At 33.4% G+C, this 17,148-nt stretch overlaps 1 protein-coding gene across 4 annotated transcripts in view; it reads left to right on the top strand.

The window, feature by feature from the left end:
- The window catches only part of LOC128548020 (E3 ubiquitin-protein ligase PDZRN3-like), a 233,718-nt gene extending 218,140 nt beyond the window's left edge, over positions 1-15,578 (top strand). For all 4 annotated transcript variants that reach the window (XM_053522279.1, XM_053522281.1, XM_053522282.1 and 1 more), the window contains 5 exons: positions 4,455-4,517; positions 8,074-8,172; positions 9,198-9,311; positions 10,297-10,428; positions 10,818-15,578. In XM_053522279.1, the coding sequence (XP_053378254.1) occupies positions 4,455-4,517; positions 8,074-8,172; positions 9,198-9,311; positions 10,297-10,428; positions 10,818-12,380 (1,971 nt within the window). In that variant the 3' untranslated portion in view covers positions 12,381-15,578. The remainder of the gene's footprint in view (positions 1-4,454; positions 4,518-8,073; positions 8,173-9,197; positions 9,312-10,296; positions 10,429-10,817) is intronic.
- Positions 15,579-17,148: the final 1,570 nt, after the last annotated feature.

Here is a 17,148-nt window from a genome sequence, read left to right as displayed (position 1 = left end):
TTAAAGAATTTATCTTTTTAGTCCACATGCCAAAATTAAAAGTCGAAAATGTCTTTTTGTCATAAAAGTAATTAAGAAAATCCCTAAAACTGCTGCAAAGGAATTACAACTTTCCACATCTGTTGAACAGTTAACAATTTTCTTGAAAATACCAATGCATTAGTGCCTTGATTTTTCACTTGTCATTTCCTGTTGAATATCACTTTGGTTCCCACAATGCAAATAATTGCACAGATTTTCTGCAATTCTGTGAGTTAACAAGATCGGACAGATCATTAGACTCTGTTACCAGAGACTTTACACCATTTTTCCAGCGTATTGATCCAAGAACAGTGCCAAGTAATTTCATTTTCTGCATTGGCTGTCCTTTATGCTCTTTATAACAGCATGTATGACATTTTTCCTCATCTGTCTTTGTATGCATGCTAAATGGCCACAAGAAGATTAGATACACACTTCTTTTGATCTTGTTTCTTGAGCCTCATAATCAGGCCTATCTAAGGAAAATTGAATTTTCTGCTAAGTGAGAGATTACTACATTTCTGTGTCCATTTAAGGAGCTCCATTTAAGGCATGGTTTCTTGAGTATGAAAGACAACCAGCTGTGTGTTTTAATTATGCAGGCTTTAAGGTTTCTTAAAGAAGAGAAAAGAAAAGAAGCCAAGCTTTCCTAGTGTGCCAGTTTCCAAAATTTAGTTGCCAAATATTTTGTGACACATTTATTTAGTTTTCAAGTGGATAAAAAGTTGATGTGTACTTGGATAGGTACAAGTAGTTGTGCAGGTAAAAGTGTATATGTATTCATATGGATACATTATACTTGGTTAGGTACAATTTCCTATGTATTTGGTAGTCATGTAAATATACTTGATTATAAGTACAGGCGTATTATGTATTTGATTGTTGGGTACGTAGAGGTGGTGGGGTACAAGTGTATGTGTATTTGGATGGGTACATATAGTTGGATAGGTACTTAAAACTAGGATTGGGGAAAAACTTAGTTGCAAAGAGTACATTTTGTGTTGAATAGGTACACTATGATAGATATATTCCCTGAAGTAGTCAGAGCAATCGAACTGCTGCAGCTGCCAACGACTTCAAAAGCTGTTCCAATTTGTATAATTGGTAATCACTTATAAGTGAATACCTGTACAGGTACCTAATTCCTGGTCTATAATCAGTCCCAGTATAACACTGGACATCAAAGAAAATCATATTACAAGAAACATTGAAATAATCAGCCATAAGTAAGTCCAAAGAAAACAAGAAATAATCAGTCGTATTCTTCCTGAAGTAATTGGTTTAGAATGCTTGATCTGCACAGCTTGCTTATCTTAAAAATGAAATTATTTTGAATAAGACCGGTTTTGTTTTTTGTTTTTAATTTTCGACAGAGATAAGAATTATTGTAGTTTAAAAGTAGGTTGCTAGGAGATACTTCAACCAGACAGCACTTAAATCTGAAGAGGGTTGTGCATGATGCATTATTTTCCCTTTTATTTATGAAAAGTGGTACACAAATGATTAAGAAGTAGAAAAATCTGACTTTTTGAAGTTGTTGTTATGTTTGACTTGAAAAAAAGAAATGCATTTAGACAAGTAGATTGGAAAGTGTTACATGTTATTTAGGGATGCCTCAGTCTGTGCCTCCAAACTTTTGCCCAAAGAACCTATAATTTACTGGCCTAAACGTATGCTGTACTGCACCAGATGTTTTGTTTCAAGGCCAGGCAAAACAATTCAACAAAAATTTACCAAAAATTTTCAGAATGCGAAATTTTAATTGATTTACATTATTTAAAGAATTCTCTTACTATTTTGCAGACGGAAGGAAAACACAGGGTGTCTGTGACGTAAATCAATTAAGAACTCTGATAACATTTCAAAATATGCAGTTGGCTTTTGTCAGCACAGCACTCTCTTAACAGAGATTATCCTGGAATTGCATCTTCATACCTAATACATTTCCAGAAATAAAACGTGCAGCAGACACAAATTAAACGTTTATCAGCAAAAGATAAAAAAAAATGCAGATCTTCTGCTTGAGTAACATAAATAAGTGTCAAAACATGTCTAATGGTGAATAATCCAATGAAAATCAATCAAAATCAATCATAACAGGTGTGAATTCTGTAGAAAATCCTCAGGTGGAACTGTTCTGATGAGTGATTAAAACCAAACAGCTTCCTGTGGGAAAAAGGAAAATCAATTTATTAAGATGGCAAATTTGAGTCCATACAGTCTGATAGCAACAAAAAATGAGTCTAAAGCTTTTAAGCAAGGACATTACTTTGGCTTCCTTAAAATGGAAAGTTTGATGAAAGCCCATATGTCTTATTAACAAAAACATTACAGGGCTCTTCAGCACAATGTGTTGTCAACATTTAAAGCAGAATTTATTCGCAGTCAAAAATTGTAAACAAATCTGTTCTTAGTAAAGTTTTTTCAGTAAAGAATCAAGCAGACCATTCAAATATTTTCAGCCTACTTAGGTTTTTTGTTTTTTTTTGTAACAGGAAAGAAAGAAAAAATCCAAGCATAGATCATATTAAAGTACTACCATTCATTTGCATCCTACCCGTTTACCCAATCAGATATATTTTGTTGTTATTTTGAAGTATATATCATAGAGATCAGTATAGCAATCACAGGTATATCATTGTCTAACATTTCACATCTATCATGGCCATTTATCTTCAACATCAAAGGCTTGCTACTGCTAATCATTTCAGACCCTGAATCTCTCTGCCAAATTGGCCCAAATCATAACATCTGTCTTGCTTATGGTTATTTCTTCTGTCTTCTCATATGAATCATTTATAATTCTTTCTTATATATATTTCTCATTGTTCCAATGCCTGTGAGAATTATTGTTTGAGAGTGCCCATTTGGAACACTATTTCTTGCAACTCCACATGATCAGGTGCACAGCAAAAACAAAAATTCCAGCTTTTCCATCAAACTACAAAATATTAAAGATACATTTTATGCAAGGAACTTTGAGCAGTTACCTAAAATTTGTCATTGAGAAAATAGGACAACAAAATGCTCCTAAATCTCCTAAATTTGCTGATGATAGTTCTGGGAGTTTAATGTCTTTTGTCATTTCTGTAATTGCTTTAGTCTGCTCTGTTTTAAAGTACAGATGAATAATAAATCAAGATTCAGGTTTGGGGATAAAGTCAGCATTATTTTTACTTGTTTTGCCTAGATGATGGTTGGGGTTAAGGTTCAGCAGTTTTATTGCTCTGATGGACTTGAATTAAAGGCTTGTGGACATGGAGTATAAAAAAATATGTCTATTTTTAGTTATTAGCAATTTTTGGTGAGTTGGCCATTGAAGTAAATTGTCCTATGCAGTGGTCATATGTTTTTATACTTGGTTCTTGCCTGTAGCTTTGTGGCTTTCTGTGGCTATAACCATGTTTAACCGATTCTCAAGTAAATACCATGGTGTCTATGTTGTGTCTATCTTCAGTGAGATTTTCGGGGTGTTCCACCTCTTCATGGATTTTGTTTTCATTCTAGTTCTATGGCCCTTCTGTATTGTCCAGTTATGGTTTTCTCAGTGTTTTTATCTGAAACCTGGGACAGTTCATTCAGATTTAGAAAAGGCAGTATCAGCCATTCTTGCTATTTTTTTCGCCATCCAGAATTCTGTTAGTTCAGCATGAACTGGTTCACCTTGGCATATTTCTGCACTCTTTTTTTTTTTGTCTTCATTAGTGTTTTTCTTGCACCTTCTGATTAATGTTACCACTTGGAGCTTTAGCTGTTTGGTTTACTTTTTGAAGAAGTTTAATTAATTGCACCATTAATACATGAGTTATTCATGGACATGTTATAATTTATCTACACAAAGAATGTACTGATGTTGCTATATGATAAAAAGGTATATCACCTGTGTACAATAGACTGGCACTCTCTGTCAAATTATTGAGGTGGGGAAATGCACACCTGTCTAAACTTAATAAAAACCATCCTATGTACCTGTGTAGAATAGGGGGTAAAAGCTTTTTTGGTAAAGTTTCAGATTTTAATCAAAACTGCTTTTTTATTGCACAAAATGTCATAATCATTATTCAAGTAAATTAATGTTTGCTTTAAGGGGCAAAAAGGTTAGGAGAAGAGTTTGATTAATACTTTACCTTTAAAATGAAGACAGTATACAGATCCAGCAAGGCAACATAAAGAGTATCTTTTCCCCCTTTTTTATTTGATAATGGTGTCAAACACCTTGCTCTAAAAAATAAGTTCATTTGGCCCAGCATAACTCATGTTAACGAACATAAAAATCATTTCGAAATACAGCAATCTGAAAGAAAAATATCTGTATGTAATGATGCATCATAAAAAGTATTTTGGTTTTATTTTGAGAAATAAAGCTTCGAACTGATTGACTATTCCACAAATATTACAGACAATTTTATTTATTTTTTTATTTTTTTTTTCAGATTGATCCATACAGTGTAGCTGCTAAAGATGGTCGTATCCGAGAGGGGGATCAAATAATACAGGTAAAATATACCAGATCACCTGGTTATAATATTTCTTAAAGGGAGGTAACTGCTGAACTTTACAACAGAAATATGCTTTCAAAGGGGGACAACACTGCAGTTCCTAAGAGTTGTGTCCCACAACATCTTTGCCATTGTAATATTCTTGGGAAATATTTGTTATATTTTGCAAAAATACTGTTTTGATGCACAAACATACAAAACACTTCAGACAGATTGATGGAGGGTGCTGTCATAATGTTCATATTCCAGCCGCGCTTGCTGAGTCATTCTTGCAAAAGAAAAATTGTTTTGCATTGTATTTTCAGTTTTTATCATCTTAAAAATAAAATTTCTGCCATTTGACTGAATGCCTTGCAGGAGAAAAATGGATAAACAAACTTGAAGTAAGAACTTCAAGATGACGTTTTCAAGAATACTATAAATATCCTAAACGTCAGAGGTTAGAAAGCTCTCAAAATCTTCAAAATCGTCGACTTGGTCTTTGTGTGGGGTCTAATCAATTAAACGTAAGGAAGCGTTTTAGAATAAGTGTTTTTGAATTTCAATGTCAAAGTAAAACTGAAAAATCACTGGGTAATTAAAAAATGAAAACCAGGCATACCAAATGATTTAGACATTTAAAATTTTCTTGATTTTGTGTTTGGACAATAAGGTTATGTGTTATTGCAGTTTAAGATCTGTGCACTGACATTAGGTCATGTTTTGTTTGAAAGGTTTTCTTTAATTTTTAAAATGTTGTTTGAATAATACATTCTTGCTCTGTTCTGATCAAATAACTTTTTTGCATGAGTAAGGTATATTTTTGACAATGCTGAACATTAAAAGTTTGACACATAGATGTTGAAATTTTTAATAGATGGGTTGAAAATTTTGTGACTATTTGGAGGAGCTTTCAGATTATTCAAAACTGTTTTTCTTTTTATGCGAAATTTTTGGTGTTCTGGACAAGAATGTTTCCACCTTGTACTAGGGACATCTCTAAGCATATATTTTGTATAGGTGCACCTTAAAAAATTTTTTTTAATATGTATTAGATTTGAGAAAAAGCAGTCCCTTTTTAAATGATTTTCTGCCCACTTAGCTCAATACTTAGTGAGAGTGTAGATCTGCGAATATGGGTGGTGAGTTCAGTTCAGGGTCAAGGCATTATGTTCTTGTTGGGTTAATTTCTCTCCATTACATAACTGAAATAGTGTTGAAAAAAGTTGAACCCAATTCAAACAAACTTTTTCAATAATTGATACACATTTTATTATAGAAATAAAGTGAAATTTCTTTCCACCACATTTGTTACAACTACCACTTCAATAAATTCCTATGTTGAACTTCACAAAAAAGATGTACTTGGGAAGTATATTGCACTTTTATACTTCATGCCCCATTTGCAGGATGAACCATCCTTACAGTAAAAGAGATATATAATCAACCATGGAAGAACAATCCCCTGTATCTCTGACATCTACTTAAACTCAGTGGGCTAGAACTGATCTGTTAGGGGGGCTTTTGGCATAAAGATATTGGGTAATTTATTGTTAACATACAGTATACCTTAAAAAAAGGGTATACTCAGGCTATTTTACAACAGTTATTAAGGTCAGTGGTGATTTGCCATTATTAAACTTTATTATATCTACAAAACTGACCTGATCAGGCCTTAAATGAGTCACATCATGTGCTTGTGTCCCATAAATACAGTTTTAACAAGATTCCTCAATCCAATAATACCTCCAAGTAAAATTTGGAAATTGTGGTCTAATATTTTCCAAAGCTGGCATTGTTTATAAATTACCAATGACTTTTAAAATGTTCCTGCAAATTATCTGCTACTCCAGGAAGAAAACAAAGCTTTGAAAATTTTTACGAATTTTGGACTATGGGTTCTAGTGGTTAGGGGTTGGTCGCTCAACCTGTGGGTCATGGATTCAAGCCCCACTGTGGTCTCACCCATGCCTTCTAATATGACACCAGTCCTAGTTTTTCCAGGATGCACACTCTTGATCCAGGATGCAGACCCGAGAGTGGTTCAGATAAGCTTAAAGCTTTCATCACAATCAAGTTAAACACAAATTAAACACTAACGTAAAGGAGCGTTATCAGGTGCACCAGAAAAATTCTGATTTGAAATTTGCTTGGTTTTGTCAGATATTCTGCACTTGATGCACAAATTATACAGATACTTGATCAGAATGGCTTTTTTATGTGATATGATGATTGAAAAAGATTGTATGAACTTCATAAAAGCAATATGACGCAAAGCTTTTTAATGCGAGCACTTATTAAATATGTTCTTAGCTGGAGGCCTTGTAATACAACGGGTTCGGTAAACATTTTGAGTGACAGTTCAGGAAACAATAAATTGGATTTCGGAATCATCGTTTGTCAGATTTTCAAATACTGTCTATATCGTTTCAATCATATAGACAGAATTTCTATATACTCATTTCGGAGCGAAGCTGAACTACCTTTTTGTGAGAAAGAGATATCCGATACATCATTTTTACATAAAACTCTGAAATTATTACATTTGTCCCATGTTATGATTGATTCCATTTAATGGATGCAGAAATCAATCATAGAATGTCTGTCCAAATAACAGCTTTTTATTTGCATCCTAGTAAAGAAAATCATGTCTTTTGTAAGAATATCGAATATGTTGATGCAATATTCATGCTTTAGTCATTTTTCTCTATTGAGTCTGAGCTTTTAATATCCGCTGCAAGTTATTTTTACAAATTACGTAAAACCAAATCGGGCAATTGAATTTTTTGTTACAATATAGGGGAGTGTTTTTTTTTCTTCTTGATGACGAAGATTCAATCGGAAAATGATTAAAACCCTGTAAATTTAGAAAATAGAAATTTTGTAATTTGTGTGTCTCCCAAACAATTAGTTTGACAGTTTAGAGATTTAATCAGAGTGAAACATGGTTTTGCATTGAAATATGGGCATGTTTTTTTTATTACCGGCAGGCTCCCGTCTCTAATTTAAGTTTTAATTTCCTCAACATATCATCCTTCAAACGGGACAGTTTTGACACAGAATATCACTGCATGCTACATTTTCCTACTTATTATGCAAGAATATAGATTTTAGTTAAAAAAACCCACAAAATTTCACTTTTTTCGATGGTTAAAGTCAAATTAAATACAACTGCGGAAGAAGCTCCGATACATAATACAAAGCAAGTGTTTGAAAAGGGACTGACCTTTTTTCTATAATGTTAGACTTATTAGGCAATATGATGGCATATAATGACTTAGTAGGCAATATAAAGTCATAAAAATTGTAATGACTTAATGGGCAGTAGAACAGCATATATTGACTTAGTAGGCAATATAAAGGCATATAATGACTAAGTAGGTAATATAACGTCATATAATGACTTAGTAGGCAATATAACAGCATATAATGACTTAATAGGCAATATAACATCATATAATGACTTGGTAGGCAATATAAAGGTATATAATGATTTAGACGATGTAATGGCTAATAGTTTTCATCGAGCTATTTTAAGGATTAAAAAGTATTTTAAATTTTTTATATATTTCAGATCAATGGAGTTGATGTACACAGTCGAGACCAGGCTATCAAGTTGTTTTCCGAAAGAAGTGCAGATATTTCACTTTTGTTGGCACGACCTCAGATGCAGGTATGGGTTCTGAAAAGAGTTTTAAACTTCCAAATTTAGAAAATTTATACTGGCCATAGCTTCCAGGGCAGTTACACAATGTCTTGGAACAAGATGAACCCAAGTAATTTCATTTTAACGGGCATGTTTTTCCATTTGTCAAGTTTACCTGTAAAAGAAACACTTTATGCCAAGTTGATGATATTTCCCACAACAATAGGAAAGGCTGCATTGTGATACCTGTTACTTCAAGCACAAATTATTGTAAAATATGACAAAACAAGACAAAAAGTTATTTTTGTTTTACTCCTATATCTATCTTCCCCTATAGATTCCATTTGTTTGTTAGACTCCATAAAGCAGCTGGTGTTTATTGCTTTTATTGTATTTGTTTCCAAAATAAAATAAAAAATCTGAGAAGAACAAAAATAAAACTGGTAATTTCTGGAGCTTTTAGAGATAGTTGAACAATAGGGAAGCTCTTCCATTAGGTAATATTATCAAGAAAATGGTTCCTGTGTTTTTAGTGAGCCATTACTTCTAAATCGTAAAACAGGGTGTCTGTTTTAGAGATATATCTGTTTTATACTGCAATTTCCCCTCATTAATGGAAACTTTGATAAGATTTACAGAAATTTTGTTGCTATGGTTACTTGTAAAATGAGATTTTTTTTACTGTTTTTACAGTTTTCTTAGATCATTGTTCTTGAATCAGTGTATCCAGGGAGACAACTGCTACTAAACTGTTTGTATTAGAGAGACATTTTGGCCTCCCTTGCATGTTCTCTTTGATTGTCAATGAAGTTAATTTGAATAAAAAAGTGAAAAGTAAAGTTTTAGCGAGTTCAAGTATCTTTGAACAAACAAAATGAATTGTGTCATATTAGTAGGTCACATTTTAGTAATCATCAGGACTCAGGAGGTAAAATAAATCCAGGTTAAGTATCTTTTACTATATGCAGAAGAACTTTTTATGTGGGCATCTTTTTAGAGAGAAAAAAAAATATTGGCAAAAATATTTAACATCTGATTTTCTTTTTTTTTAGTTTGATGATGGGTTTATGGAGGAGCACAATGTTGTACTTGATGAACTTCAGATGGATATTCTTGAGAAACATCACCATGACAACATGCAGATCATGGCATCTATGTTGGCTCGAGTAAGTTCCCTTTCGGAAAAAAAACAGCCTTAATTGTTTCTTTAATCATTTTTAAGTGTTTGCACAGCCTTCTGGGTAGAAATGATGTTGCCAAATTGAACAGGTGTGTTTTCTTTTGTAGTCTACAGGTATCTGTATGAAGACGTAGATAAAACAGGAATTAATGCCTGTAACATTGATGATGCACAAAGTGTTGCATTTTAAAATGAAAATAAATTTTAAATTACTTCCTGTCATAATGCTGTAACAGAGAGCATTCACTTGGAGCATAACTGAACTTTTATCATTTATCAGTACTGTCATATTTTTTTTACAGTCTAATTAAGTTTCACCTTAGTTCATTTTGGGTGTTCCTTTAATGTTTCCATCTATTTAAGGCAATTAAAAAGTGGAAACTTCCATAAATTCGGGCTCAGTTATAGGGTAACAGGTAACAAAACAAAAAGTTTCAGGTCTACAATTTAAAAAAAAAAAAATAGGAAATGCATAATATAAGCTGTAGCCAGGATTTGACCATACATTGAAGTGGCATTGGCAGCAAACAACAAATATCACCACTGTAATAAAAAACATTTTGATTATCAAACTAAATTTAAATCAACCATACAGAAATAGAATAAAACTGTAATAGTGAAATTGATGGTCATTTTTGGCTATTTCTGTTTACCTTCGTTATACAAAGAGGTCAAAAGAATGCTTAACTTTAAAGATCACCCCCACCCCTACACCCCCACTCCAAAAAAAAAAAAAAAGGGGGACAGGTTAAACAGTGAGAGATTGAGAGATCACATTCGTGTTACAGTAATGAAATTTGACATTTGTTTTTCATGGAACACTAAATAGTTTAAAATTTATACTTAGTAATGGACCTCTAACTGATTTTTACTCTACATAACATAAATTGATGAATTTTATACAGTATTTTAATTTTTTTGTCATAGAAATTGTATTTTCAGATTTTTATATGATAATTTGCAAATTCCAGGGTCACCATTTTGATGAGGAAGGGGGAACAACTGATACTGGTACTACAGAAAATTCCTCCAATAAACACGAGAAAGATAGTGGTGTCGGACGTACAGATGAGAGTACCAAAAATGATGAAAGCTCTGAACAGGTATTCTAATAATAACTAATTAAAATAATGTATCAAATGAAGAATATTTTGAAATCTTTATGTCATCTAGTGAAAAGGTCTCTGGTATGTGATTGAGACGACTGTTTTAGTTAAGCTTACAATAGTTTATAAATATGAAAAATATCATTTATTTTCTTTAAAACAGTGGCAATATTGATGTCAAATCATTTGGTGCCATACATGCCTTAAGAAAGAGTGCTACAATATTTGATCTACTCTTTTATATAAAAGATAATATATAGCAGAATGATTTTTTAATCCATTTGTGTTAATCAAGGTTCTAATATATAAAGTTCAAAGGAAGTTCTAAGAATCTACTGAAATACTTCCTTAAATTATAACTGTAATTGTTCATCTTCTGTTTACAGGATGTCTTTGATAATGAGAGTATGATGGGAACCCGAAAATCTGGGTCATCTAAAGGCTCGCACAGTTACAGTGGAGATATAGGAGAACAAAATTACAGTAACGACAGTTTTGTTTCCAATGGTGACGTTTCATACGAAATACCAGACAATGAATGTAATAGTAAATTTCGTGAAGTGCTAGAACACCGCTGTGATATTAATAATTTAAATCGTACAAGTTCGCCACGCAAAGACAATTCTCGGAAAAGTTCCGAAAGTACAGAGAGTAGCAGTATAGACAGAGAATTAGCGCAGTTGAATCGGGAAATGGAGGGTATTCAGATGGAGTGTCAAGAGATGGTGCATAATCATGCACAAGTTAAAAGTCAGAAAGATATGGTGAAATGTGAACGTGATGGACACAAAACTCCTCGTAGTGTGCCACGTATGGGAACTAGAATGGACAAAGCTAAAACAGGAGTAAGTCCTGGTCCTGAGTCATCTGATAGTCTAGGAAGGAGAGATACACCTCCAACTCCAAAAATGGGACAGACTAGGTTCGGAAAATATATCGATAAAGACGGAAATGTTTCAACTAGTGCCTATAACACTGGTGAAAGTTGCAGAAGTACGCCACTGACACTTGAATTGAACATGGCTTCTGATGAAGGTGATAAAGGATTTAAAAACTCGATGTTGTGCTTAGCGACAACTGGAACAACCACTACATCACCACTGCCGTCACATAGCGACACAGAGAAGCAAACGCAAACACCCGCACCAAGGTCACATGACTGTTCTAGTGATGAAAATTATGTGTCAATAGCAAATGCAAATAATATGAAAAATGTTGATGTTGATAAAAAGACTGAAAATGGAAAGAGTCAGATGAATTCGGGAGAGTCTTTACAAGATTTATACATGCAATATGCCGATGTTATGTACACTAACCGTGCAAATCTTGAACATACAATGCAGATACAACAGAAGTTGTTTCAGCAACAGATGGAACAAAAAACATTGCATCGCAGGAAACAAGGAAGTTCACCTTCATCTAGAAATGGTGGGAGTGTAAGTGGGTATCAGTCACCAAACAATTCTCAGCAGACGACGAAACAGGCCGAGCAGACACCACCAGACAGTGGGTCTGGTCAGATGGAGTGGGTTGTAAAACGTCGACCAGATGGTACCCGTTACATCACTAGAAGGCCAGTACGGAGCAAAATGCTGAAAGAACGTGCAAAAAAGATTTCAGAGGAACGTTGTGGCATGACTACAGATGATGATGCAATGAGTGAACTTAAAACTGGACGTTACTGGACTAAAGAGGAGAAAAAGCGTCATTTAGAAAAAGCGCGGGACTATAAGAAAAGGCGTGAAATGATGGCGCGTGCTAAAATGGAAACTGTGAAAGAAGCTGATGAAAAGAAAGACATTGTTGAACTTAGTCATAGAAAAATGATGAAACATAAGGGAAAGAAAGTTTTTGATGACTTTACTACTGTACAAGAAATGTTAGCGCACGGTAGCAAAAGTAGTGAAGGCAAAGCGTATAATCCTCTGCTTTCTGTAACCACAGTGTGATGTGACCTAATTAATTAAGTAATCTATTTTTAGCATTATGCAGTCATGTGATATGGACACAATGTGCTATTATTGTGAAATGGAATATTCTTCCATGTATATCAGATAAAAAGTTTGCGAAAAATGTAAAACCCGAAAGTTCAGAAAGGTATTCGGAGAAAAATACTTCTTGTGATATGTCTAGTAGCTTTTGTGTACACATTTTATACGTGACAACATTTTGATATGGGTGCTAGGACGAAGGCAGAAAATTCATTGTACGTTGTCATGGTTTCCTGTATATCAAATGTAGGAAATGTTCGTAAAAAATTGTTTATAAATTCATATTGAATTTAATTAATGAAAGGGGTCTTTAGAGATGTTGTAATAGTGCCATTTACCATACCCCAGTTGGAGGGTTTTGCTGCATTACCAATATAGAAAGTCATTTTGCCATGTCGGCAACTTATAAATGTGATCTCTAAATCGGCAAATTCCTTTGATTGTCCGATAATTTTATTCAAGTCTTGGATTTGTTAGTAGTTTCTGTGGCCAACACTGGGGAACAAATGATTTATTTCTGACTTATGGATTGGCCAGAAATTGTGTTTTGTTCAATGATTATGGTAATTATTTCCATATTGGGGCAAAAGTCATTTTAGCAACGGGAATGGTAAATAGTACTGTTTTGGACTTGGGATTGAATGATTATACTAATTTGGTCAAGGGGATTTGTCAGTAGTTCTATTTTGGCCAGTGAATTGGTCAATAGTTGTATTTTGGTCTTAATGTATGTTATCTGATTACATGAGGCATATTCACAAAATGGTGCAATATTTTTAATATGTAATTATAATATATCTCATATATATAGGAGGTCTGAAATAGTCATGGTTTGTTTTAAAGAAATTGCAAAACAAATTACATAACATGTTTAACAAAATATGGCAGGTATTGATTTTTTATTTTTGTTTTTTACCCTTCCCACATCTAGTCTGTGAGATTTTTTGTATCAAAATTTACAACCAAATTTCATTTTAGATAGAAAACTTCAAAGATCCTTTATCATGGTATATTTTAGCAATTTGAAAACTCTTGATTAATAGATAATCTTTCAGTTTATATGTCTCATTTCTGAAAGTTTGTACATTTGAAAGATGCTTTCTGGAATACAATTTACTGGGGTGGATGTTTCATATATATAGCTATAAGAGAAGATGATTGGTTCCTTCAGTCATTTGATGTATTATTTTCTGGTTAATTTAGAAAATTATTGATGGAAAAAACACCATATTTAATATATAAAAGGGGAGGTGTTGGATGTAGGGATCAAGATGAAATTTTGCGCATGGGTTTGTAAATTCAGATTGCACATTCATGCAAAATTTCATTGTAATCTCCTGTACAAGGACGGATTAAAAAAAAAAAAAATAGGCATTTTCTAGTCTTAAGTTTCAGACAGATGAATACTGGCCCAGTATGACAAACTGTGACGTCATTTATTTTCGTGTACACTAAATTTCGTGGTTTTGGCCAAAACAGCTAGTTCATGGGTTTATGAATATGTGAATTTCTATTTTTGAACATAAACTTGTACGTTGAGATTTAATTTCATGGATTCACCCAACCACAAAATCTAAAATTAGTCCCCCACAAATATTAATGACTTCTTAACTTTCATTTTTCTAGAATTCTTTTTATTGTTAGAAACTGTCAACATTTATCACTTCTGATTGATTTAAGTGGAGTTATAATGAAACTTAAATAGCAATGTGTATTTTTGTTTCTGCTAAATTTTATTTCATTGAATAATTTCAGGAACTGGTCATCATCTTGTTTTGGCATAAGTTATGTTATATGTGTAATGTGTTGCATATATACTTAGTATTCAAGTAATATGTGATAGATAGTTGATATGTATGTACATATGTGTAATTGTATAGGTGTACAATGTGAGGTCATGAACCTCAACTACTTTCCTGTTTCAGCCTCATTTTTACCCATCCCTTTACATTTTGCCAGAATGCTTCATTTATTGATTATTTGGAATATAAAGTACAAATTTGAAGAACAAAAGAATTGTATTTCAATAGTCAAATTTTCTTGAAAAAGTGCTCTTTAGTTAGATAATGAGAAGAAAGGAAAAGTCAAATATAGAGTGTATGGATTCCTGATTTTTGTTGTTGTAAAGACATTGTTGCTATGGAGAAGTTAATTTACTTTGAGAATTGGTCCATTTAGACATAAGAACAGCAAATATTCAATTTACCATAGCATTTAAACAAATGAAAAATTAACTGAACTGTTTGACATTGTAGTGTAGAATAACCTTTCATGTAAATTTTCATTAAAGTCTATGTTAATTTAAAAGTGACAGAGTAAAAAGAAAACTTAGCATTTTAAAGTTAATTCTAAATATCAGTCTTTAAGTTTTGATGAATATCGACCCTGATCTAGTTGGGAAGAAAAAATAACTTTATATAGAGGTACAGTCAAACTTTGTTATCTTGAACTCGACAGGACCAGCAAAATTATAAATATATATATATATTCAAAGGGATTTAGGGATTGACAATGAATTTTCAAATTATCCGAATTTGTGAATATTAATTTGCATCATGTCCTGCAACACATACTCGTGTTTCAGGAATTCTTAACACAAATGTGGCTGCCAACCATGAAGTCATTAAATAAAGCCTGCATGAAACTACCAAATCTACTGTAAACAAATGGTTAACTTGAAATAAAAGCCCAAAAGAAATACAACAGACACTTTTAAATGATTTTTTTAGTACAAGGTAACAATGACGAAAAAATGTTAAATGAATATTTAGTCAAAAAAATGGTTGAGAAAATGCTTCTTCTCTCATATCTTCTTCCACTGTGTAAACATAACCTCACAAAAATTGAGAGGAATGTCTTTGCATCCTGAATACATTTGTTAAGACTTCTGTTTCTGTTGGGAAATAAGTTTTGAATACTTTCTGTGCATTGCCTAGGGTATTGTTGAAAGCCTTTTGTGAAAATGGATGTATATTGGAATTGTGGTTTCTGTGTAAATTTAACTATTTCAGTCACTTATGGTATATAATGGAATTACACATTGTAATCATTTATGTAATTGTATATTATTGATATATATTTATTCATAAACATGTTGACTCTCATGTGAGAATGAATGGATTTAAAGAAAAAAATAAATTATTGTTTTATATTCAATCTTTTTTTCTTGTTTTCTTTTGCATATAGACTAAGTAGACTATGTCAGCATCATTAAGTTATCTCATTTTGACATAAACACTGGGGAACCCGGTTGGGATGTGAAAAAAGCTCACATCCAAGGTTTCGAAGAAAATAGTGAGCTCACATGCAGCGATCTCCACTTACAGAAAAGAATAATGTAGCGCTAGGGGAGCTAACTGTCACTTGGAGGAGGACCACACAAATTGCTCGAGTGAGTGTAGGTGCCCGAGTTACCGATGCTCGATGGAGCTGTGTTTCACTGTTTTCTATATAAAATGAATTACACCCCAGTCCCTTCCCGCTTAGCTCAATAGGGAGAGCGCAGATCTACGGATCTCGGGGTCGTGAGTTCGAGCCCTGGACGAGACGTATGTTCTCCGTGACGATTTGATAAAAGACATTGTGCCTGAAATCATTCGTCCTCCACCTCTGATTCATGTAGGGAAGTTGGCAGTTACAGGTTTGTACTGGTACAGAATACAGGAACACTGGTTGGGTTAATTGCCCGCCGTTACATAACTGAAATACTGCTGAAAAACGGCGTTAAACCCAAAACAAACAACCAAGAAGGAAGCACATTACATTTTTGTGTAGAATTTCCAGTGAAATGTGTTCACAAGCACAATAAGCTTTTTTTGCCTAAGAGGATTCAACATTAACAATATTCATATTACAATTAGACCAGCCGTTTCTAAGTGATAATCCGCATCAATAAGAACCAATTTAGTGATGTTAAACATACAACTCGGCGCCACAGTGCGAAAACCCGGGCAATGTTGGGGCTTTGCGACTAGTATGGATCCAGATCAGACTGCACGGATCTATACTGTTCGTTTATCAGTTGCATACAAGTGCAGAAATTGATAAATGAACATCATGAATATGTGGAGATACACGAAGAGTACGGATGTGTTGTGATTAGGATCCTTTCTGGTCGCAAAGCCCTACGTTAGTTTCACACAAGGGCGCTCAACTGCGAGTACACATTCAAGTTTTGGAAAAGTATTTGCCTCCCTTTGAACATTTTCGCATACCAGAGGTCTACCATGGTTTGACGAACCTCTGAGGGTGACAGTTTTGTCCAAGAACACAATGAAAAAATGTAACATACAGTGATGAGAAGCACAAATTGTTTGTGATACGTTCAATATATGTGTGTAAAATATGCATCTAATGAATTTAAATTCCGTTATCAAATAACAGAGTTAACCTAAAAATGTCTTACTTGGAACACTCGGCATATCTTCTCAACTAAAACTATACATATTGTTTGCACATTTCATGAAAAAAAATCAATTGAAACTGTATCATCATTTTTATCAATTCAGAGATTTAGGCTGCATTTCATTTAACGGCATGATAGTAAATACACCTTATTAAAACATTTAATAATTAATTTTTGTTGAACCTGCTTGCGGCTAACTTGACATTACTGTTCGGTCTATGTTCATACGTTTGTACGCCCATCCGTCCGCCTGTCCGTCCGTGCATCTGAAATTGGCCAGACAATATGAACATGCATTGAGCAATTTATTTTACATTTGGT

This window comes from Mercenaria mercenaria, chromosome 13 (assembly GCF_021730395.1).
Source record: "Mercenaria mercenaria strain notata chromosome 13, MADL_Memer_1, whole genome shotgun sequence".
Lineage (NCBI taxonomy): Eukaryota > Metazoa > Mollusca > Bivalvia > Venerida > Veneridae > Mercenaria > Mercenaria mercenaria.
Note: the sequence above shows the minus strand (reverse complement) of the source record. Positions and strands in the feature narration are given on the sequence as shown.